This window comes from Euprymna scolopes, chromosome 27, assembly GCF_053919585.1.
Source record: "Euprymna scolopes isolate OS-2025 chromosome 27, ASM5391958v1, whole genome shotgun sequence".
In the NCBI taxonomy this organism is placed as follows: Eukaryota; Metazoa; Mollusca; class Cephalopoda; order Sepiida; family Sepiolidae; genus Euprymna; species Euprymna scolopes.
Window position 1 is genome coordinate 93,347,174 of NC_136508.1, and position 26,239 is coordinate 93,373,412.

At 32.8% G+C, this 26,239-nt stretch overlaps 1 protein-coding gene across 7 annotated transcripts in view; it reads right to left on the reverse strand.

Annotated features, from left to right (window-relative positions):
• LOC145248998 (uncharacterized) overlaps positions 1 to 26,239 on the reverse strand; it is a 119,490-nt gene that overhangs the window by 14,190 nt on the left and 79,061 nt on the right. For all 7 annotated transcript variants that reach the window (XM_080110847.1, XM_080110849.1, XM_080110843.1 and 4 more), the window contains 4 exons: positions 23,280 to 23,301; positions 5,318 to 5,358; positions 2,370 to 2,391; positions 634 to 671 (listed from right to left, as the gene is read on the reverse strand). In XM_080110847.1, the coding sequence (XP_079966973.1) occupies positions 634 to 671; positions 2,370 to 2,391; positions 5,318 to 5,358; positions 23,280 to 23,301 (123 nt within the window). The remainder of the gene's footprint in view (positions 1 to 633; positions 672 to 2,369; positions 2,392 to 5,317; positions 5,359 to 23,279; positions 23,302 to 26,239) is intronic.

Consider the following 26,239-nt stretch of genomic DNA (forward strand, 5'->3'; position numbering starts at 1 on the left):
CACAGGCGTCATGCCAAGAAATGCCAACAGGAATGCTCAGGCATTTTTTGGAGGCTAAAGTGCGCTAATCTTAGTGTACTGCTTTTTCAATTTAATCTGATCTTCTCAGAGAGGTAAAGAAAATAAATTTTAAGTGTTAAGGAATAGTTTTTTTCCGTTGAATTTATTTTATAATCCTAGTCACACTTGAATGGCTACTAGACACTGTCCGCAAGCACCTAAAATCTCTCTGTGTAGGGGGTTGTCAGGATAACCTAGTTTGAGGATATTTTTCTCTACACGTAAGCTGACTAAATATTAGAAATCACATCGGTATGGCTAATCTACATCGGCTTATGCGAGGAATGGTGAACCTTCGTTAAGTGATGTTTCTTATCGTAACAGGAGAAAGAAAGAGAATGAAAAAATGATGAATAACGCAGTGGAAGAAAAAAATGAAAAATGAATGGGAAAAAAATAAAAAAGAATGACTAACGTAAAAACAAAAGAAAGAATTTTATAAAAGAAAGAAAGAATAAAAAAAAACGGAAGAAATAATAAAAGAAAGAATAAAAGAGTAAATGAAGGAAGCAAACAAAATAATAATAAAAAATAATGAATAACAAACAGCAAAATAAAAAATGAAAAAATTACCATCATAATTGTAATCCTTTATTTCTTCATATATTTCCCTACAAATAAAAAAAAAAACAAAAACATAAAAACATTTATCGTCATAAAATTGTAATAATTTTTTGACTAAAACAAAAGAGGTACTTGTACAGTTTAATCAAGACATTAAAAAAGGAAAATGTTGAAAAAAGGTTATATTGTACGTATTCGTTTTGAACTGAAGATCTCCGAAAAAAAAAAAAAATTCACGTAATTTGATGGAGTAGTATTTTTTTTTTTTTACAGCGGAAAAACAAGTTTTTATGACAGCATGTTGAAGGTAAACATCTTTGAATTTTTTAAATTTTTGTTTGGATTTTTACAACACGTCACGGGGAGATAACTCCGTTTAAACCTCCCCATCTTTAATACAAGCTTTTCTTCCTAAAAATCAAACTTTTGGCTCGATATCATAATAAATTGTTTTTTCGCTGTAAAAAAAAAAAATACTTGATGAAATTAAGTGAATTTTTTTCGGAGAACTTCATTCCATAACATATACGTACAATATAATCTTTTTCGATATTTTAATTTTTTAATGTCTTCATTAAACTGTACAAGTACCAAAAGTTTAATTTAATATTAATATAATAAAACTAAAATGATTGTGATTCGATTTTTAAGGTTGTAATTATAAGTATGGCCTAATCACGCTGACAGACCAGTTTCTGTTAAATCAACAAAGTTAAGCATCGTTGGGCCTGGCCAATATTAAAATGGGAGACCATTTGGAAATACCAGATATTGTATGTGCTCTCCACATATCTTGGTATTGTTTCTAGTCATTCTAAACTTTTCTTTCCCACTGGAATAAGGCAGTATCAACTCAGAAGAGGTGTGGTTGAGGATTGCGCAACCTTGCTTCACAATTGCACGCACATGCACTCTTAGAGGCGGTATCTCTCGAGACAGAATGGAGACCAGCGTAATTATAACCACAACATTTCATTTGAAAATTAAAATATTCCAGATTTACATTAAAGTTGACTCACAGTAATTAGACACCGATAAAGTTGGTTGGTTGTTTTTGTTTTATGGCATATCGACCTTTTTCAGGTTATTTAATGCCGAATCTAGTTATTTTGAGGAACGATTTTGGTCAGAGTGGACCTGGGAGTAATGGCAATTAAAGGGTGGCTCCACACCCCCCAAGGCCCGCAAGGTAGGGCTTCACCATCGGATATAGTTTTAGGTCATATCTAGGACCTAGACACTGATAAAATAAAATTCATGAAATTTTAATTTCTTTTTAAAACTCCTTAAACTTAAGACTTAAATTTTAGACATTTTAAAGCTTAAGCCTATAATTTTTGACATTTTAAAGCTTAAGCCTTAAATTTTAGACATTTTCTAGGATACAAATCATGTAAGGGATTTTAATCAAAATTAGAATAAATATTCTCGATATAAGGTTGATATTTTTTGTTTTCTAAAATTCATATTTTTAAAATCTCTTTCTTTCATTTAATCATTCTCTATGCCTTTGTCTGTTTGTCTGTCTGTCTGTTTGTCCGTCTGTCTGTCTGTCTGTATGAGTTTATTATTCTAATGAATTCCGAAACGGTTAGGCCATTTTTTAAAAATTTCACATAAATGTACTTCATGCGCCTGAGAGTGTTCTTGCATAATCTTTGAGAATTAGGACATAGCTTTGGTTACAGACACACATGAAATTCTCATTTCATTAAAATGAATTCCTTTAAAGGGTGAATACTTACAATTCTAAATTTGAAGTTGGAGCTGAAAATAAATAATAGAAAAGCAATTATTTCTTTCATTTATTTTTAAAGTTAAAAAAAAATTAAACATGTCAAAGGTGATAACGTATGTACAAACACAAACGTGTGTGAAAGGTGAAAAACGTAACAATAATGATCTCTCTCTCTCTCTCTCTCTATATATATATATATATATATATATATATATATACACTTGTGCCCGATATTATTCATACCCCTCGGATCTTTGAGATTTCTATAAGAATATTGCTCAAACCAGAAGATAGACAATATTAAAGGGATTTCAAACAATAAATCAAGCATAAGCATTTAATTTAAACTCAACAAATAAATAAATTATGCAAGTTTGAAGCATTATACTAAGAAAAACAATAATGGCACTAGTTCAAAATTATTCATACCTCTCTTACTAATAGTCAATAGCATGCCCTTTATTCTTAATAATTGCCTGTAACCGTTTTGGATATTCATCAACAAGGTTTTTACAATCATCAACACTGATTTTTGACCATTCTTCAATGCAGTAGTTCTCTTAATCCCTCAAATTTCTAGGTTTCCGCTTTTTAACCTCAGTTTTCAATATGTGCCAGAGGTTTTCGATAGGGTTCAGGTCAGGACTCTGGCTAGGCCATTCCAAAACATTAATGTGATTATCCTCAAACCATTTCTTGACTATTTTGGCAGTATGTTTTGGATCATTATCCTGTTGAAGGACCCAGTTTGGTCCTAAATGGAGCTTCTCCGCATCCTGTCTAATGTTTTTCTGGAGTATCTCCAAATATTGCCCCTTCTTCATGGTTCCATCTATCTTGACCAAACTACCTGGACCACTAGCCGAAAAGGAGCCCCAAAACATTAGGCTACCACCACCATGTTTCACCGTGGGTATGGTGTTCTTTGGGTTGTAAGCTTCTCCTTTCTTCCTCCAAACGTAAGAAGCATCCATATGGCCAAACAATTCAATTTTTGTTTCGTCAGTCCACAAAATACTTGAGAAAACGGACTCTGTAGAATTCACATGGGTCCTAGAAAACTTTAGACGTGCTGTAAGGCGTTTTCCGGTGTGCAATGGAGTCCTTCTTGGTCTTCTTCCTTTCAGACCATTTTCATGCAGAGTCCTTTGCAATGTTTGCCTTGATATTTTTATGCAAGAAGACTCCAGATTTTCTAAAATGTCCTTAGTAGTGGTGGTTGGATTTGCATTAACACTTCTTACAATATTCCTGGTGGCTCTAGCAGACAGTTTCCTTTTCCTTCCTCTACCAATCAAGTTGTTTGTTGTGTGGTGGCTCTGGAATTTTTTGATGATGCTCTGTACTGTTGCTGTAGGGACCTACAATTTCTTGGAAATTGACTTGTAACCTAAACCATCCTTATGTGAATTCACAATTTTAGTCCTAAGATCATTACTAAGCTCTTTTTTCTTCCCCATTCTAATAATTTTTATTCTTTTTTTGGTTTTCAGTTGATATCATTTTAATTTCTGAAAAATGCAAAAAACGAAATGAAATTAATCAAAGGTTGTATAAAAGCATTCAAAATAAGAATCAAACAGGAAACAAACAGTCAGAAACTCGATTAATACTGAAAAAATAAGGGGGTATGATTATTTTTGAACATTGCAGATTTTATAAATAGCTGTATATTTCTTTTATTACAAGTATCCCGAGATTTTAAAATGACGAAAATGATCAGAAGAGGTTTATTAAGAATATGTATCAATATGGACGTAAACAATAAATTCTTACAAAGTTACACCTAATAAACTCAATTTTCAAGAGGGGGTATGAATAATATCGGGCACAAGTGTATATATATATATATATATATATATATATATATATATATATATATATATATAGTGGAGATGGTAATTATTAAAAACTGAAGAAAGTGCTCAATACTGTTGTAGAGCTGAGGACGCTACAGACGGCCAAAAAAACGGCTGTGTAGCCGAAACAATAATGTAACTTAACAGAAAGATACGGTAATAAAAAATAAAACATATATATATATATATATATATATATATATATATATATATATATATATATATATATTGTTGCAATATTTTTGAAGTATAATAGGGTATGATCCCGAAGAAAAGGATATGAAAATTGTAGATCCAGATTGCGTGGTAAAATCCATGGTGGAGCTGAGTAGATATCCGAGTCGGGCAAGGTCTTGTATAAATTTTCTAAATTTACCCAACTGCTGTAAAGAACGTTCACCATTGATTTTACCACGCAATCTGGATCTACAATTTTCATATCCTTTTCTTCAGATCCTCTTGCTACAGGACTTCTGACTAATTAATTATTTTGACTTTGACTTTCCATGTCTCACTGACTTTAGTAAATAGGGTACATACCTTTATAAATATTTGCTAATATTTTCTCTCCTCTGATGAGATGGTAGACATCGAAACTCTATAGGTTAGGAGATTAATTTTCTAAAGTATTCTTTGTCTTGCTTAGAATAATAAAAATCTTTGATATGAAACTCAACCCTTCATTTCAATAAGGGTTTTTTGAAATTCATAGAATCACAATTTAATATATATATATATATATATATATATATATATATATATATATATATATATAACGTCCAAGTTGGAAATTGTAAAAATTATTAATTCTCACTAGTCAAAATTTGTTGTGGCTAACAATGTCAATAAACACTTGACACAACCCGTCCTTCCCTGTGGTTGCATCATGGTCGTCTTCAAGTTTAATGTCAACAAACACATGTCATAAACCGTCGTCATAAGTTATAAAATTTTGTTTCTCTTCATCATTTTTAATCCTTTCATAATATTCTTAATTATTCAAGACCTATCCAGATTTGTAACACTTAACTTCAAGTTGCTTCTACTCCTGATAAGTGGCGATTCATAAGTAACAAAGAATGTAATGTTTACTTACAGTCGAAGGCATCTTTCTTAGGGATGCTAAATATTCTGGTCCTGTAAAGAAAACAAAAACAAAAAAAAAACATTTTTAGAATTCCTTTTTTTCTTCTCTTTCATTCCCCAAAAAGTGTATAACCACTTAGACGTAAAAGGCTATTATTTTGGAGATGAGCAAGATAGTTGTTCACATTACATTTAAACTTCTGCAGTCAGCGAAACAGTAAACAGCGAAAGAATTCCAAGGTCTATCAGCCTCAGGGGAAAAAAACCTATTAGAATAGAAAGCTTTCCAGCATACAGGGACCTCAACAGTGAAGGGGTGGGATTTTGCTGCTTATTGGGTTAGTCAGAAGTATGTATGTTGATGAAGCACAAGTGCTATGTGTTCATTAGAGGACGTTCTGTTCACCCAACCAGACTGAGTTACTGATATATCGGTAATTTCCGAAAATGCTATATACCGAGTTACCGCTAAACTGGTATTTTTTCGACCATGTATTTTTGTGTTGTAAGGGAGCTAAAAATAGCTACCCAATTGCTGCTTAGCCTCGATTTAGTGCAAGCCTAACGTTCTGCAAATGGCTTCTTTTGTTTTGGCGGAGCTGGAGTTGTTTTGTAGACTTAAGTAGTCATGAAGCAAGCACTTCGATGGGTAAAAGAGCGAGACGAAGGAATTTCACGGTGCAGCAAGTGTTGGATAAAGTGACAAATTCTGATTTAGGCGAAGTCGAATTTGGTAAGGAGTTTGTTTCTGAATCAAGTAACGCTAGTGATGATGAATGTATCGATTAAGGAAAAAGTGATGATAATTCTGATGATGCAAGTGCGCCTAGATCAAAATCGAGTGTTCAAAGTAGGAGGCACATCACTCAACCAGGTGGTACGGGAGATTCTGGTGTTGTTGATGATGGAAGGAGTCGTAATTTTGTAGCTCCAGATCTGGATTTCACAATTTTGCCCAGGAGGCTAGCCACAGGGGCAAATTAGGTTCAGTAGCTCAGGTCTGGTAGGGTTAAAGTACTTGTGAAACAGGCACATGGGTGCCACATTGTGAGGATGGGACAGAGGTTGGAGCTTGGCTGATAGTGTAGGACCTATTAGGACATTTTTGGAGCCTGTCTAAGAGTGAGGGATTATTGTGGCAACAATACTCCATGCATGGGCGAATTGTGATTTTGTAAAGATATAAGATGCTTTCTGGTGCGAGTAATTTTAGCACGATAAAGGGAGCCCACCTCCTTTGCCGCAGCCTTTCATCACAAATAAAGGATAAAATAAATCCAACAGTTTGAGATAAAATGTAAAAAAAGATCTAAAACTTCAAGAGTTGGTCTCAACACTTTGTCCAAATTTTACAAGAATGCAATTGAAAAAGTGATAAAATACTTCAAAATCATGTAAATAATTTCTTAGGACCAACCTTGCTTAGAAATGTATATTCTTGAATTCTAGTCCCTTCCCGGTGTGAGGGTGGGTGGGATGACAATTCGCGTTTATACTCTAAATCTAATTCGATTTATGTACAAGAAAGCATCAACATGAGAACTGTTTTGTTCTTTAGTAGATTTTTAAATTTCCGTTTTTTCCAATCTAATTCCGGTATTTCTCGGAGTCATAAAACTTTCCAGAAAATTAAATTAAAATCCAATCCGTGTATCCCTGAATTGACCAAATAAAAACGCTATTATTCAAAGTGTAGTATCTGTTCTGGTGCTACACTGCTACACTTCATCTTTTCTGTCCTCGATCAGTGGAGGAGAAATCCTTCATGACTGAGATAATTTTTATTTTTGTTCCTATCCAGAGTGCCCCTTTCTAGGGAGCTGGATTTTCCCCACATTGAAAACCGACCTTGTGCCTAACTCTGTCCTCGTGGAGAGGCAAGTAAATAGGAACATCTTCGATCTTTGCTGATTATTGAATGCCAACCCCATTTTATACTAGAATGTTATCCTTGTTGTTCATGCATGTCCGATGTGACCACAGACACAGACTATATATATATATATATATATATATATATATATATATATATATATATTAGTCATGGGACGATTCCAATATTTTTCACAATTCTGATACAATTACCGAGTCCATACTAAATTCCCGATTCCAATACAATTACCGATTCCGATTCTTTATAAATCTCTAAATATTTAACTATGAAAGTGTTATTTTGCCCCAATTACTGTAAAAACACATCTTAAATGTGCATATATTTTCTCAAACATAAAAACACTTAAGACCTAATCCATTCGGCTACCATTTATTTATTTATATATATATATATATATATATATATATATATATTAGTGATGGGACGATTCCAATATTTTTTTCTGATTCCGTACTAAATTCCCAATTCCAATACAAGTACTGATTCCGATTCTTTATTAGTCTCTAAATATTTAACTATAAAAGTGTTATTTTGTCCCGATTATTGTAAAAACACATCTTAAATGTGCATATATTTTCTTAAACGTAAAAACACACTTGTGAGGGGGTCATCTAGATATTTTAATCTTACTGGAAGTTTAAATCAATAAATATTTATTTTATTATTACTATCAGCGGTGGAAGATGTTTCTTAAACCAAATTCAAATAAAAAAAAGATAATTTAAGGAATCGGTTTTTGCATCAGAAAATAGGCTCAAATTTTTTCGATTACGATACCAATTCCCAAAAGGGTCCAATTTCTCGATTTCGATTTCAATTAATCGTCCCAGCACTAATATATATATATATATATATATATATCTATATTTTTATAAAGTAATAGGGTTCGTGTGTTTCTGTCTGTGTGTACAGCTCTCCATCATCAACGAAATATAAAGGAGGTAAGAGGGTAGATCTCTCCTGGTAGAGAAACATTAGAACCCATTTTAGGATGTTTCTGTTATAGGAGACATAAGAATCTGTGCCTAATTTCTTTATATACTATTCTACAAACAACCCCCATATCGAATGACTTATGCTCATTTGCATATCACATTATATTAAATCTCTTTAACTAATTACCTCGACCTTATTACATATTGGAAATATTCTAATCATTTCAACTGTACTATTTACAAAATCTATTTAACATTTAATCTATCTTCTATCTTCTATCTATCTATATCTATATCTATCTTCTATATATATCTATAAAAACAGAGATGTGTGTGTGCCACAGACGATTTCTGATTGGTTAATCCAATAATCACATCTCCTAAAAAACAATCGTTTCTACGCTCTTACCTTTACCATAAAATATTATGGCTTTATTTATTGTCCATCTTGGAAGGGTTTAATTTTTTAATAACTTGTTATTTACAAATTAAAAAAATACGAAACTACACGAAATACGCGCACACAAAATACTAAACTACACGAAAAATACTAAACTACGCAAAAAAATACTAAACTACACGAAATACGCGCACACACGCACACACACACACGTTCACTACCGTCACGTTGTTATGGCAACCAAACCCGCTGACTTCTTTTTCTCATTTCACTCGTGGTCTTAAATTCATTTCGGGTTTGTATTACTGTACACATAGATTCGAATAAGTTGCCAAAAAACAAATATATAACAAATAAATGTTATCAAAGGCAAATTTTTCGTGTTTTTATTCAATTTAACATGTTTATTCAGCTCGAAAAGCATACAGTGTTTACCGATGTATTGGAAAATTCAAGATGGCGGCCGATTCTCTCTTTAACACGGTAAGTTTGGAAAAAGGTGTAATAAATAAAAAACCGGTTAAAATACTGTTAAAAACTCGCTCAATATATGTTACCGTGACATAGGTTGACATATATTCGGCGGGTTTTTAATAGTATTTTGTATAGTTTTTTATTTATAACACCTTTTCCCAAACTTACGGTGTTAAAGAATGTGTGAGACGCCATCTTGAATTTTCCAACACATCGGTAAACACTGTATTCTTTTCGAGCTGAATAAACATGTTAAATTGAATAAAAACACGAAAAATATATCCAGTTTTTATCGGTTTTTTACCTTCTCTGCAGAAGTACAAAAAAAAAAAAACGGAAGGTACTTTTACAGAATGTTAAACTAACCCTAACCGATGTTTTATGTTTAGTTTAGGAAAAGTCAGAAGAAATAAAAGTCATTATTGCATGAAATATACGTATTTAGTTGAAGTATTGTTTATGTCAATTCTTTCGAAGAAATTTAGCAAGAATACCTGTAAACCAGGAAATCGGTAAAATGTCATCATGGATGAATACTTGTCTATTATAATTTCTACCCTTGACAAAAACTTAGCCATAACAAAAGAGATTTATTGTTCAGATTGTTTTTGAGATTGATTTCTAAAAAGATATTTTATAAATAAAATCGACTTTAAACTTAAAGACTTAAATTACAATAATTGAATTTAAACATTCTTATTTCAATATTTGGCACATAACACCTGCAAAAATGATCACAATGTCAGGATTTCATTTTATTTCAGAATCGATGGCAAATACTAATATTTAACATTAGTTTATCATTTAAGCCGATAAAAAAGCCCTTTTTTTTCCGAGTCATAAAAGGATTTGGAGTTTCCTAATCAACCTTTCGGGTGCAGTTGCACGCTCTCAAAATAACTAAAGTGTTGGCTTTAAAAAAATTGGTTCATTAAAACTAAACAGGTTTAGTTTTAATAAAAAAAAAAAAGTTTAAAAAAAATCGCTTTGGTAATTAGATATGTCGTATGGTTATCCCTAATCGCTGAATAAAACCGCTAACGAGTTGAATGATTACGACATAAAATTAAACTCGGGTTCCTGAAACGGAAACTTCGTTTGTTTTTGTTTTTTTCTTATCAATATATTTACATTGTTATTTTGTTTTCATTTTCAATCATTCGAACAGTTTTCTTTTTCAAGTAATCCAAGTTACAAAATTCCCACTGTTTACTATGCTAAAATCACAATGACTAATGTATACCTATTAACCCTTAGCCTTGAGTGGCCTCTGGGCCTTGATAAGTGGTGACACCCATGTAAAAAAAAAAAAAAATCACTCGAACAGTTTTCTTTTTATAATGTACAGTTTTAAAAGTTTAAAAACGATATAGTTTTTACTTCAGAAAAATTAATGGGTCAGTTTTTACGATGTGCCCTGTTAAAATACTGTTAAAAACTCGCTCAATATATGTTACCGTGACATAGGTTGACATATATTCGGCGGGTTTTTAATAGTATTTTGTATAGTTTTTTATTTATAACACCTTTTCCCAAACTTACGGTGTTAAAGAGGGTGTGAGACGCCATCTTGAATTTTCCAACACATCGGTAAACACTGTATGTTTTTCGAGCTGAATAAATATATTACATTGAATAAAAACACAAAAAAGATATCCAGTTAGGTAGAAAAGTAACTTATCTTGCCTTTGATAACATTTATTTATATATTTGTTTTTGACTATTTTTTCGAATCTATGTGTACAGTAATCTTGCCAGGATGCGGAGGAAAATGAATGAAGGGGGAGGGGAATAAAATAAAAACATTTTGGAAACAGAGTAAGTTTGAAAGAATTGCTTTGCACAGAAAGAAATTAATGAAAAAATAAAATTAAATTTCTTTTCTTTCTTGATTTTTTTTTTAGTTTTTTATGAAAAAGGAAGTCAAAATTAAGACTATAAAAAACAATTTTTATTAAGAGCGAACCTCAGTCGTCAGGTCTGTAAAAAAAAGACGTGGAATAATAAATGTTTTCTAATACAAATTGTTTTTACTTATGTGTTCATTTGTCTCTTTGAAGTTCGTTTGTTTAATATATCGGTTTGCAATATAATTTTGTCATTCTGTCAGACTCAAATTTTAAATCTATATATCTATAAAAGTGAAAGTGTGTGTGTGTGTCTGTGTACATTTCCCTACGAAATAACTCTGTCAATTTTTAGTCTACAGACTCGAAATTTGATATACAGGGTACTGAGATTTGGAAAAATCTATGTGATCGGTTTTTAGCCAGAAATTTGGCGATTAAGGGGTCAAAGTTCAACGATTTGAGCTTTGAGAACTCTACCAAACTTCTCCGACAATTTTGGGTCTACACACTTTAAATTTTAGATATAGCTTCCGTGGACATGGATCTAACTTAATAACTTGATTTGAGCCCAAAACAATAAATTTTCAGGGGTCATAATAGGGGTCAAAGTTTTAAAAATTACCCCCTTTTTTTTTGCTCAGCATACACCTCCAAACACCCGGGCAACGCCGGGCACCCATGCTAGTATATATATATAGTCTTTGAAGTTTTTAACATTTGAAACTATACAAAAAATTACTTTTTATCATTCGTTAAAAAACCATCCAGTCAGTAAGTCATTTAATCACCTGCAATCACTGCAACAACTCTCTCGAATTTACTATAATACCAATTTTTTTTATTTTTCAAGGGATCATCAGTTGTTTACCATGAAACACTGTTTCGGGGATTTAAAAACAAAACAGTATATTACATCACGGCTCCCCAGCATATATATATATATATACTAGCATGGGTGCCCGGCGTTGCCCGGGTGTTTGGAGGTGTATGCTGAGCAAAAAAAAAGGGGGTAATTTTTAAAACTTTGACCCCTATTATGACCCCTGAAAATTTATTGTTTTGGGCTCAAATCAAGTTATTAAGTTAGATCCATGTCCACGGAAGCTATATCTAAAATTTAAAGTGTGTAGACCCAAAATTGTCGGAGAAGTTTGGTAGAGTTCTCAAAGCTCAAATCGTTGAACTTTGACCCCTTAATCGCCAAATTTCTGGCTAAAAACCGATCACATAGATTTTTCCAAATCTCAGTACCCTGTATATCAAATTTCGAGTCTGTAGACTAAAAATTGACAGAGTTATTTCGTAGGGAAATGTACACAGACACACACACACACTTTCACTTTTATAGATATATAGATTTAAAATTTGAGTCTGACAGAATGACAAAATTATATTGCAAACCGATATATTAAACAAACGAACTTCAAAGAGACAAATGAACACATAAGTAAAAACAATTTGTATTAGAAAACATTTATTATTCCACGTCTTTTTTTTACAGACCTGACGACTGAGGTTCGCTCTTAATAAAAATTGTTTTTTATAGTCTTAATTTTGACTTCCTTTTTCATAAAAAACTAAAAAAAAATCAAGAAAGAAAAGAAATTTAATTTTATTTTTTCATTAATTTCTTTCTGTGCAAAGCAATTCTTTCAAACTTACTCTGTTTCCAAAATGTTTTTATTTTATTCCCCTCCCCCTTCATTCATTTTCCTCCGCATCCTGGCAAGATTACTGTACACATAGATTCGAAAAAATAGTCAAAAACAAATATATAAATAAATGTTATCAAAGGCAAGATAAGTTACTTTTCTACCTAACTGGATATCTTTTTTGTGTTTTTATTCAATGTAATATATTTATTCAGCTCGAAAAACATACAGTGTTTACCGATGTGTTGGAAAATTCAAGATGGCGTCTCACACCCTCTTTAACACCGTAAGTTTGGGAAAAGGTGTTATAAATAAAAAACTATACAAAATACTATTAAAAACCCGCCGAATATATGTCAACCTATGTCACGGTAACATATATTGAGCGAGTTTTTAACAGTATTTTAACAGGGCACATCGTAAAAACTGACCCATTAATTTTTCTGAAGTAAAAACTATATCGTTTTTAAACTTTTAAAACTGTATATTATAAAAAGAAAACTGTTCGAGTGATTTTTTTTTTTTTTTTACATGGGTGTCACCACTTATCAAGGCCCAGAGGCCACTCAAGGATAAGGGTTAATAGGTATACATTAGTCATTGTGATTTTAGCATAGTAAACAGTGGGAATTTTGTAACTTGGATTACTTGAAAAAGAAAACTGTTCGAATGATTGAAAATGAAAACAAAATAACAATGTAAATATATTGATAAGAAAAAAACAAAAACAAACGAAGTTTCCGTTTCAGGAACCCGAGTTTAATTTTATGTCGTAATCATTCAACTCGTTAGCGGTTTTATTCAGCGATTAGGGATAACCATACGACATATCTAATTACCAAAGCGATTTTTTTTAAATTTTTTTTTTTTTATTAAAACTAAACCTGTTTAGTTTTAATGAACCAATTTTTTTAAAGCCAACACTTTAGTTATTTTGAGAGCGTGCAACTGCACCCGAAAGGTTGATTAGGAAACTCCAAATCCTTTTATGACTCGGAAAAAAAAGGGCTTTTTTATCGGCTTAAATGATAAACTAATGTTAAATATTAGTATTTGCCATCGATTCTGAAATAAAATGAAATCCTGACATTGTGATCATTTTTGCAGGTGTTATGTGCCAAATATTGAAATAAGAATGTTTAAATTCAATTATTGTAATTTAAGTCTTTAAGTTTAAAGTCGATTTTATTTATAAAATATCTTTTTAGAAATCAATCTCAAAAACAATCTGAACAATAAATCTCTTTTGTTATGGCTAAGTTTTTGTCAAGGGTAGAAATTATAATAGACAAGTATTCATCCATGATGACATTTTACCGATTTCCTGGTTTACAGGTATTCTTGCTAAATTTCTTCGAAAGAATTGACATAAACAATACTTCAACTAAATACGTATATTTCATGCAATAATGACTTTTATTTCTTCTGACTTTTCCTAAACTAAACATAAAACATCGGTTAGGGTTAGTTTAACATTCTGTAAAAGTACCTTCCGTTTTTTTTTTTTTTTTTTTTTTTTTTTGTACTTCTGCAGAGAAGGTAAAAAACCGATAAAAACTGGATATATTTTTCGTGTTTTTATTCAATTTAACATGTTTATTCAGCTCGAAAAGAATACAGTGTTTACCGATGTGTTGGAAAATTCAAGATGGCGTCTCACACATTCTTTAACACCGTAAGTTTGGGAAAAGGTGTTATAAATAAAAAACTATACAAAATACTATTAAAAACCCGCCGAATATATGTCAACCTATGTCACGGTAACATATATTGAGCGAGTTTTTAACAGTATTTTAACCGGTTTTTTATTTATTACACCTTTTTCCAAACTTACCGTGTTAAAGAGAGAATCGGCCGCCATCTTGAATTTTCCAATACATCGGTAAACACTGTATGCTTTTCGAGCTGAATAAACATGTTAAATTGAATAAAAACACGAAAAATTTGCCTTTGATAACATTTATTTGTTATATATTTGTTTTTTGGCAACTTATTCGAATCTATGTGTACAGTAATACAAACCCGAAATGAATTTAAGACCACGAGTGAAATGAGAAAAAGAAGTCAGCGGGTTTGGTTGCCATAACAACGTGACGGTAGTGAACGTGTGTGTGTGTGCGTGTGTGCGCGTATTTCGTGTAGTTTAGTATTTTTTTGCGTAGTTTAGTATTTTTCGTGTAGTTTAGTATTTTGTGTGCGCGTATTTCGTGTAGTTTCGTATTTTTTTAATTTGTAAATAACAAGTTATTAAAAAATTAAACCCTTCCAAGATGGACAATAAATAAAGCCATAATATTTTATGGTAAAGGTAAGAGCGTAGAAACGATTGTTTTTTAGGAGATGTGATTATTGGATTAACCAATCAGAAATCGTCTGTGGCACACACACATCTCTGTTTTTATAGATATATATAGAAGATAGATATAGATATAGATAGATAGAAGATAGAAGATAGATTAAATGTTAAATAGATTTTGTAAATAGTACAGTTGAAATGATTAGAATATTTCCAATATGTAATAAGGTCGAGGTAATTAGTTAAAGAGATTTAATATAATGTGATATGCAAATGAGCATAAGTCATTCGATATGGGGGTTGTTTGTAGAATAGTATATAAAGAAATTAGGCACAGAAGGCACAGATTCTTATGTCTCCTATAACAGAAACATCCTAAAATGGGTTCTAATGTTTCTCTACCAGGAGAGATCTACCCTCTTACCTCCTTTATATTTCGTTGATGATGGAGAGCTGTACACACAGACAGAAACACACGAACCCTATTACTTTATAAAAATATATATATATATATAAGTGAGAATGTGTGTGTGTGTGCGTGTGTGTGTGTGTGTGTGCGCGCGAGGACAACTCTCAATCTATATATTCAATGAGTTTTTTATCTACAGACTTGAAATTTGGTATATAGGGTATTCAGATATGTGGAAAACTTTTTAATCAGTTTTCATCCGGAAAAAAGGGCTGTTATAGAGTCCAAATTGAAAAATTAGTACATGGATGGGGGGGGGGGGTCATCGGATTTTTATCTGTTTATAAACTGTTTCACGACTGCACATGGTCGAATCGTTCACATGACAGATTACTTATGTAATGTTCTTATATCTTAACTATACAACTCGCATCTTTCGTATCCTGAAAATTTTTTCAAATGCAGGGACAAAAAAAAAAAAAAGAAAAATTCATATAACGTTTCGTAAGCTGAAAATTTCGTATGTAGAGGTTTCACTGTATTTTAAAAATTGAATAATGATAAGTTTTGGGAAGGGAACCATATCGTAAAAGTCTACCTTAGAAATCTGTTGGATTCGATTTGCAGGGTTTTATTTATTGAGCACTATCTAACAACCTCATTGAATTTACTAGTCCATTACTTTTGAATAAAAAAACCCCGAGTATATATACATATATATATATATATATATATATATATATATATATAAGTGAGAATGTGTGTGTGCATGAGAACAACTCTCAACCTATATACTGAATGAATTTTTTATCTACAGACTTGAAATTTGGTATATAGGGTATTCAGATATGTGGAAAACTTTTTAATCAGTTTTCATCCGGAAAAAAGGGCTGTTATAGAGTCCAAATTGAAAAATTAGTACATGGAGGGGGGGGGTCATCGGATTTTTATCTGTTTATAAACTGTTTCACGACTGCACATGGACGAATCGTTCACATGACAGATTACTTATGTAATGTTCTTATATCTTAACTATACAACTCGCATCTTTCATATCCTGAAAATTTTTTCGGATGCAGGGACAAAAAAAAAAAGAAAAATTCACATAACGTTTCGTAAGCTGAAAATTTCGTATGTAGAGGTTTCACTGTATTTTAAAAATTGAATAATGATAAGTTTTGGGAAGGGAACCATATCGTAAAAGTCTACCTTAGAAATCTGTTTGGCACTCCTTAACTAAACGAAGGTCAACAATAAAGGTCAAATATTACCATTCCTATTTTGGATCTATGATTGGAAGAAAAACAATGGTTCTTTCAGATCCATTTATAGGCTGTCCTCCAGTTATCAGACATTTCCGTATCCACTTCACATCAAGTGGTTATTAAGTGGACAATGTGTCACGTCGATTTGCAGGGTTTTGGGAATGCCAAATCTGTCCATGTTAAGAAGAAAGTTGCATATTGGTCAATGGTCAATAGTGATGACTTACACCAACGCTAAACTTCTAAATGGTATTAATTTTTATCGGCATTCCAACATATTCTTCAAGACATTTCGTTGTTGAATTACTTCCCTTGTTTTCTAGACGGTGGTTGCTGATTTGATGTCCCCGACAAAACATCTTTCATCAGATATTTTAACTGAAGAAATTTATCATATTCTTAGATAAATTATTATTATTATTATTATTATTATTATTATTATTAGTAGTAGTAGTAGTAGTAAAGGCAGCAGCAGCAGCAGTAGTAGTAGTAGTAGTTTAGCGTAAGAATGATACTTTTCTGGAAAAAAATGTTTCTTTACTTTTAAGGATGTTCCACATAAAAGAAAGTAAACAATTACAAAAAATAAATATTACACTTTTTGAAAATAAAAGTAAGAATTGTTCACAGTGTTCCACTTATTTTTCATAAAAAATATTAATAATAAATAATAAAAAAAATAATAATATGATATTATATATTATATAATACACAATATCTGTTGGAAGCTGTTTCGTCGGTGACGCCGAATCATCTATCACCGTCTGGAAAACAGGGGAAGTAATTCAACAATTAAATGTCTCGAGAAATATGCCGGAGTGCCACAATTCAACTTCTTTACAATTACTTCAGTTGAATGTGCTCCGATGAACGTGCTGCGCTTATGCCTTCCTCCACCTCTTCCACCAACTCCGCTTCCTACTCCTCCTCCTCCTCCTCCTCCTCAACGCAAATACCACCAACCAACTCAACAATCAGCAAAATTCCACCCCTTCACTATCCTCAAATACCAGAAAGCTTTTTAGTCTAATTGTTTAGTAGTTTAGCGTAAGAATGATACTTTTCTGTAAAAAAAAATGTTCATTTAGTTTTAAGGATGTTTCACATAAGAAGAAAGTAAACAATTACAAGAAATAAATATTACACTTTTTTTAAAAATAAAAGTAAGAATTGTTCACATTGTTCCATTAATTTTCATATAAAAATATTAATAATCTAATATATAAAAGACAAAATGGGTGCAAGCGTTTGTGTTTGTCCATGAAAGGCTTTTTTCGTCGGGAATCCCACATTGGTTAGATTACGGGAGAAGTTTTCTTATACTTCCTAGATCATAATATCGCTGATTTGCAAACGGACATTGTCTTTATCTTTTTTTTGATCGAGTTTTAAAAAATCCCCTCGTCTCGTGTGTTTGTTTGTCTTTTTCATATAAATAGAGCAAAACTAATCGAACAAAAACGCCTGGCGCCTGGCCTTCCAACCGGGTAGTATCTGTTCTATAATTGGTTCTTGGTCAATCTAGAGGAAATTCTTCATACTGAGACAATTACTATTTATTTGGATACTGCCAGAGTTTCCCCTTTTTGGGAGAAGCTAGGTTTCCCCAATATCGTGGAGAAATAAATAAATAAAACGTCAGAAAGCAGGAAGCTTAACTAGCCTCCGGACAGATTTAAAAAGCAACATTCATTTCACTATCTGGCGTAATGGCTAGCGAGAAAGACTAATTACCCTACGTTTTCGAGTTCGATCCCACCTCTTTCTCTCTATCTTTTTTTTTTTTATTATTTCGTCTTTGTGCCAATATCCTCCACCCGGGCAAAAGTTAATTACCAACTCTTTTTTTCACATTCTTTTCCTCCTTTGCGCCTGCCTGCCTACTACCACTTTTTTTTTAACACCTCCAAACACCCAGGCGATGCCGGGCACCCCCCGCTAGTAAATAATAAATAACAAACAATAATATAGTAATATTACATAATAACTGTTGGAAGATGTTTCATCGGGGACACTGAATCATCTATCACCATCTAGAAAACAGGGGTGGTAATGCAACAATAAAATGTCTCAAAATATGTTGGAATGCAATATTTTTTTAAAATCGTCTTTAAAAGCAGCGTTGTAAAAACAAACAAATCTAAACAATCAAAAAGAATCCTTTCTAGTATTGGAAAATTGGCACACACTTTTCTGATGCCGATACCCCCTCCCCTCAAACTTCTGATTTTTCCGATTCTCGATTCTGATTCCGATCAATCGTCCTAACACTAGTGCATATGCATATAAATGTAAGCATAAATATCTAAATACATTTAGAAAGATTAATTTCCACTTCTTCTTGATTATCAAAGAAGAAAGTTGGTCAACGATGATTAACCGCTACCTAACCCCGCAAGTACAATAAAGACTAAATGTTTAACTTGCACCAATTTTCAAGTGATTTAAAGATCGCCCAATCTAGAATTTTTTAATTGAATCTCTGATCAGAAAGGGCGGAAAAATAAAAAGGGAAGGAGAGAGGGAGAGGAGGAAAAATGATTGGTCTAAGAATCAGTTGTGGGAACCATTTTACAGTGGATTTTCATAGAAAATTGATCCCCCTGCAAAAACTTGAACAAGTTATTTTTTTTTCAATTTCCCATATCAAATTGAAAATAATTATTTAGAGTATATACATATAATATATATATATATATATATATATATATATATATATATATGTTAAAAATTGAATAATAGAAAGGGAGAGAAATGTAAAAGAATAATTGCTGAAAGTATTGTCTCGTGTGTTTAAAGCCAATAAAATGCAATGGATAAACACACACAAATTAAAACATAATGGTGGAATAAGTTATGTTATTTCTTTTTTTTTTATTTTATTTCTATCCCTCTCCTCTTTGTCTCAGTTTCTCTTTATAATTGAATGTTTATTAGCTGTTTATTAAAAATAGAGGAGAAGAGAATGAAAATGCTTGAAATATGATTTACCGGCCGTAAATCTTGAAAATAATTGTCTATTATTATATTTGTTTCCTGTGTTAGGGGTGACAGTGCCATGACTTCTGAGTGTGAGAGGGAAAGACCCTTCCTTTATTTAAAGTAATCAAATGGAATTGTTTGGATGATATGACTGAGGATGAACTAATAAATACCAGGATATTTCGTGACCAGCTGATTAATTGAATTACACTGCTCTGACCTCCCTTCTAGTCAAAGTAAGGGACAAAGTAGAATGTTGCATGTCAAGTGACTATTTATGCAATCAAGCCACCGCCTTCTAGCATCTATTTGGAAGGTATGAATTATATGGTTGTGGATGAACTTATAAATATTAGGGTATTTTGTGACCAGTCAATTAATTGATTTGAACCTCTCCAACCTCTCTTCTAGTCAGAGCAAAGGATAAAGTAGAGTGTTGCATTCTGTCCTAAGGCATCACATATCACTACCCACAACCTACAGGTGGCCCTGTTTTTAGAGGTTTTACCCCTCTGCTTAAAGTTGAAGTCAATGAATTCATGGCCCTTTAAATTCTTTTATTCTTAACAACATGCTGCAACGATCCACAATGAAAAACTGACATACAAGAGTTGTGGTGCACCTGAGTACTGGGTGCAATACGTTCATTATTAGTACGAGACGAAATATGATACCTCTGGGCCATAATGGCTGGGAAGATGGTATCATTTTTTTTTTTTTACATGGAGGTCACCACTTATCAAGGCCTGAAGGCCACTCAGGGATAAGGGTTATTGCGTGTACAGTAATCAATGAGATAGTATTGTAGTAATCATTAGTATTGGAGATTTGATAGAGTGTCTTACTTAATGGGGCGGTTTGTCAGGAGTTTGTTTATGTTGGACTTGAAGACATCCAAGTTGTAGTCAGGTGGGAAACAGGCAAGCGGCAGAGAGTTCCACTAGTGTGCAGTTCTAAGAAAGAAGCTTTGCTCATGGAATCTACATTTGGATTTAGGCACAGATAAAGAGTGGGAAAAATTGTTGACACTAGTTTCAGCCAGACGGGTGTTTCTTGTGAAAGATTGGCGACGGGGATGAGGGATTGGAGCTCAGACGAGCACCTGCTATGGAAATAGTGATAAAACAAAGACAGGCTCGCAACGTCGCTTCTGTGGGAGAGAGGTTGCAGGGAAGAGAAAAGGGCATCATCCACTAAACCACAAAGTCTATTTTGTATACTGTCAAGGCAGGATAGGCTGTTTTTAGCAGCTCCTGTCCAGATGTGGCAGCAGTACTCCATCCTTGGATGTACTTGGCTTTTATATAGATAGAGAATTGCATCAGTAGTGAGATATCTTCTGGAGTGGTAGAAGGATCCCACCATTTTCCCAGCGTCCCTGGCAACAGATTTGATGTACAGGTTCCATTTCAGATCAGGAATAAAGGTCAAACCCAGAAGGTCAAAACATGGAGCCTCTCCAAGACGAGAGCCATCCATTTCAATTGATGCCAGATGGGGATCAGAGCGTTGATGATGTAAAGATAGAAGCTTGGTTTTGGATGTATTAAAAGTGACCAGCCACCTCTTTCCCCATTGTACCACATGCTCAAGATCAGAGGAGAGATAATTAGAGAGAACTTTGTTACTTTGATGTGTTGCCATAGATGGTCGTGTCATCAGCATAGATGTCAACGAATGATTTAAGTATGTGTTTTGGGAGATCATTGATGTAGATCAGGAAGAGAGTTGGGCCCAGGATGGACCCATGGGGGACTCCAGCATTAATACTGTGGGCCTCTGATTTCTGCCCATCAACCACTACTTATGAACCTATCGGAGAGAAATGATTTAATTAATAATTGAGAAAACATTTCTAGTAATATCGTAGCTGGAAATCTTGTGAAGTAGGCCCTTATGCCATACCTTATCGAAGGCCTTCGATATGTCAAGAGCAATTGCCCTGGAAAAGAAACCTTTGTCAAGAGATTCACTAATCCTCTGTGATATAACCGTTAGCACATCTGCTGTAGATCTAGCAGAGCGGAAACCATATTGCATGTCACTAAGAAGGTTGTTTCTGTTGAGGTGGTTGACTACTTCTTTATTTAATATGGATTCCAACAACTTACTCATGACACACAGGAGACTTATTGGTCTGTACTGAGAGGGAGATGACTTTTTACTTGAATTCTTAAATACAGGGCATACTGATGATGTTTTCCAGGGTGTTGGAAAGCACTTCTCCTTAAGGCAACGCTTAAACACTTTTGTAAGTATGAGGGCAAATTCTGGTTGGAGCTTTTTCAGCACTATAACTGGAATGCCATCAGGGGCAGTTGCTTTACTGGAATCAAGGTTTTTGATTAGCTTGGCGACCTCACGCACAGATATTTGTATGTTGCATAGCGTGTTGTCTGTTATAGGAGGAAATGCAGGGAGTTGATGGTCATTGTCGCATAGGGTAGAATTAGCTGCAAAGTTCTTGGCAAATAGACTGGCCTTGTCTGATGCTGACGAGATGACCTCAGGTCCATTGATGATAGTTGGGATAGAACGTACGCTTCTGTTCAAGATCCTGTTTGCTATTTGCCAGAACTGGTGAGAACCAAGCCGCTGCTCAGTTACTTTGGATTCAACAGACTGAGCATATAGCTCTCTTGCATGCTTTATTACTCTTTTACAGTGGTTGCTGGCAGTCCTGAAAACAGCTTTAGTCTCAGTACATCTATTACATTGGTAGCTATGGAAAAAGTGATTTCTGTGTGCGATGGCAGCAGCACATTCAGGGGAGAACCATGGCTGGCTGTTAGATTTTTGTTGGAATTTTTGGATGGTATGAATCGGTCTATGCATATAATTAACCATTCGGTCAGGTCTGATACTATAGAGGACACATCCTTTTTAAACATGGAATGCAGAGGTAGGTCAGATATGAATGTACGGAAGCTATCCCAATCAGCCATAGAGTATCGATATACAGTACGGTGGCGAGATAAACGAACGAACATATAATACACTACCCCACTTCTACCCCAATAAAAAGAAGAGATAAAGCCTGGGAGAATAGTATCATGACAACCGAATATATAGTACACTACCCACTCCTTCCACCCCACCCCCCCACACCAATAAAAAGAAGAGATAAAGCCTGGGAGAATAGTATCATGACAACCGAATATATAGTACACTATCTCCAAAGAAGGAAGGAAGTTTTGATAGATTGGTATCATAACAAAGAACAAATATTAATGAAGTAGGGATTTCAAAAATTAAAAAAATAATTGATAATATCACTTGAGTGCCATCACCTAGAATTGAAACCAAAATATATAGCGCTTCAGCCTTAGTTGTCACGGTTTGAGCTATTGTCAGATGGATAAAAAATGTGTAAAAATGAACCTACTTTAACATATGAATGTATACTTGTTCATATGTATAAGTAACACGTTGAGTCGACTCACGCCTGCCAAGTTCCAATTTCTTTTAATTTTGATCCCTTAGCAGCTATTTTTACCAACTAAAAACCCAGAAAACAACGGTCCACAAAAAATACAATCATTTAACCTGCCTCGTCTCTCTCTCTCTGATCTTGCATCTCGGAGGAGATGAGCTTTGAAAAAATGGAGACAGAGTCACAGACAGACATGGTGAGTTTTATAAATTAGATTAGTCTAAGATAGTATAGATAGTACAATAGTAAATTATCTGGTATGGTTTTAGCTTCAGACAGACAGATACAAAATATCCGTTAGTAACAGAGAAAAATTAAGTTTCATAAGATCAAACGATTTTAGGTTTATTAAGAAATAAAAAAAAGAAAAAAAGTAACTTACCGTGGAGTGCTTATAGCTTGATCTGGAAAATAGAGAAAGATCACAAATATTTATTATTTTAAATATATGCACAGATATTATAAAATAACAGATGTAAAAAACATTATTTGAAAATATAATTTTTCCCCAAATAATAAAGTTCCTTAAATAAACTAATATGTGAAAACATTTAAATAAAAATTAAATCCAGTATCAGCAAAATAATAAAATCTTAATGTGGACCCAAGGTTGGGACGGAGAAGGAAAACACAAAACGCAGATAATGTGTAAGAATGATGCATTAACCAAAAAGATCACAAGTTCAGGATAAAGGGTAAGTGGAGCTTACTATCCAGTGGTGTTCATTATGAGTAGTCATACACACTGCATACTACTAGTACTCCTGCTGATTCTACAGTATTATGATACTGTTCCCTGAGAGGGTTATCTCACATCGTAATATAGTATTGGACGAGTCCATGATATAGGTAAGTTTTGATCTCATAACATCTATTGTATAAATCTTAATCATCAGTTTGTGCAAATCTAAGCACGTATATATGTATGTATGTATGTTTTTATGTCTGCCAAAATCTTTCGCCAGACAAGATGTGTCTGGTGTGAATAATTTTCTAGCATGATAAAGGGAACCCACCTTCTTTGCAACAGCCTTTCATCTATATGTGTTATTCTATATATATAAAGGGCAAAATGTGTGCGTGTTTGTATGTCTGCTATAAACTTTCGACAGACACGATGAATCTTGACATATCAGACGACAAATATCGAAAAATTGGCAAAAAACATGACTTCCTTCACCTTCAACTGGGCAGTTTTCTACAAGGAGGGGTCGATTTTTGCGTTGACATTTTTGCAAAATCATCGTCTCAGTTTGATTGATTACACTTAATTTCAACGCTGAGAACTTCTGGTCACTTGATGGGAGACATCGGCTAAGACGTCACGTTTTTTTAAACCTTCTTTTCCTCCTTTGCCTTACAGGTTCAAGCCTACCTTCCTACTACCACTTTTTTTTTTTAACAACTCTATCCACCCAAATTGCCTACTGTTGTTTCGATTTCCCCCTGCTACTATCACTTTTTTAACTCCTCCCCCCGGGGCTCCTTACTACACCACCTACACACACCCGAGCAACGCCGGGCTCCTCCGCTAGTATTTAATAGGACACAAATATGAATTAACCTGTATAGAATTATCTTGTTACTAAGCAAACAATTTGAGAAACTCTTTAAAAAATGATGCAAATAAAACCACAAACGGACAAAATCATAGAAAAATCTAAAACTCAAACAAAATCACAAATTATGAATAGTTAAATTGCACACAAAAAAAGAAACATTGTAAAAACTAAGTTTGAAAAACAAAACAAAAATTTTGGACCTAGGATACCGAAGCAGCATTCACTGTGGGTTGAATCGGTTTCCTCTGAAAATATCAAATTCACAAGTCGTCGCCATGTAATGTCGTACACCCCCCCTTTTATTTAAACAAAAGCCTTTATGTTATTTTATATTTATTTTATGTTATTTTATATTTATTTTATGTTAATTTATATTTATTTTATGTTATTTTATATTTATTTTATGTATATAATGTCATACTGGAACACATCTTTTTCCACTCTTACGAAAATTAATATGGGTTAGAGATAGAAAAGAAATAGAGTAAAATATAGATTTGAATTTAATTTTGATATTAATTTTGATATTAATTTTCTTATCAATTTTAAATCCAGACCTTTTATTTCATTTTTTTCAGATACATCTGCCTTACTTTTAATGCTAGGTTTATTTATGGTGTCGTTTAAATTTTATAAAAACCCTTCAAAATTTGCTGACGAGGACACCTTGCTTATTAAAAAACTATATGTAATAATTATTGTCCGTAACTTGATGTCTACCACAATAAAAATCACTGTTTTCCGAAACGATCGTACAGATAATTGATTTTGTTATTGTTCCTTCTTATGAAACGGATTTTTAATTTAATTATAATTTGATTTTTAAATTTTAAATTATCAATCACATTACTTAATATACATATATATATATATATATATATATATATATATATATATATATATATATATATTATCATTCAAACACTACCGTGTTTGTATATATGATCAAGTGGCAATTTTAGTCATTTAGAACTCCCTTAAAGCTTCACTGCTCACTCATTTTCGACCAAATTTCAAACAGTTATTACAGTTTATAGATCACCTTCTCAACTATATTGTGAACAAATTGTTTACAATTTTCGTTCAATAAAATAAAAGTTATGATGAATTTACTAGTGTTCAAAATCATTAAAAAAACGCAAGTAGATGATCGATGTTTTTATGACTGGTTTCCATAGCAACCACATCGCTTCAGCAACTACTGTTGCTACCAATTCACTGCTCTCGCGAAAAGAGAAGTAACAAGTGAAACAGAGAGAGTGAAAGAATAAAAAGGGAGATAATTGGGGGATTTTATTGAAAGCAGACGAGTGCCGTACATTGTTATTACATATGTGTATGTTATATTTATGGGGGCAAAAAAATAAAACTGAAATTAAACAAACAAGTGAATTTACTGGAAGCCTACAAAAATCATGGATTACAATAAAAAATGCGAGCATAAAAAGTAATATGTTTAAGTGAAAAATATAACAAATTTATAACTTAAAATATTGCTGCATTAAGATTTTTTAAAATATTCAATTTATAACATTATATAATCAATTCTTAATGCTGCAATATTTTAAGTTATAAACATTATTATATTTTTTACTATCTTTCCGGTATGAAGATATCCAAAAATTGAAAATAATTGAATTTCAACCATGTTCGTTGATGGTGCTCAATCATAAGAGAGCAAATTATATTTTTTATTTTTATTTTTTTTAATGTAAATACAGTAATATTTTGCTACGATGTGAAGACCGTTTCAATCATATTAGATATCATCAGGAAAGAA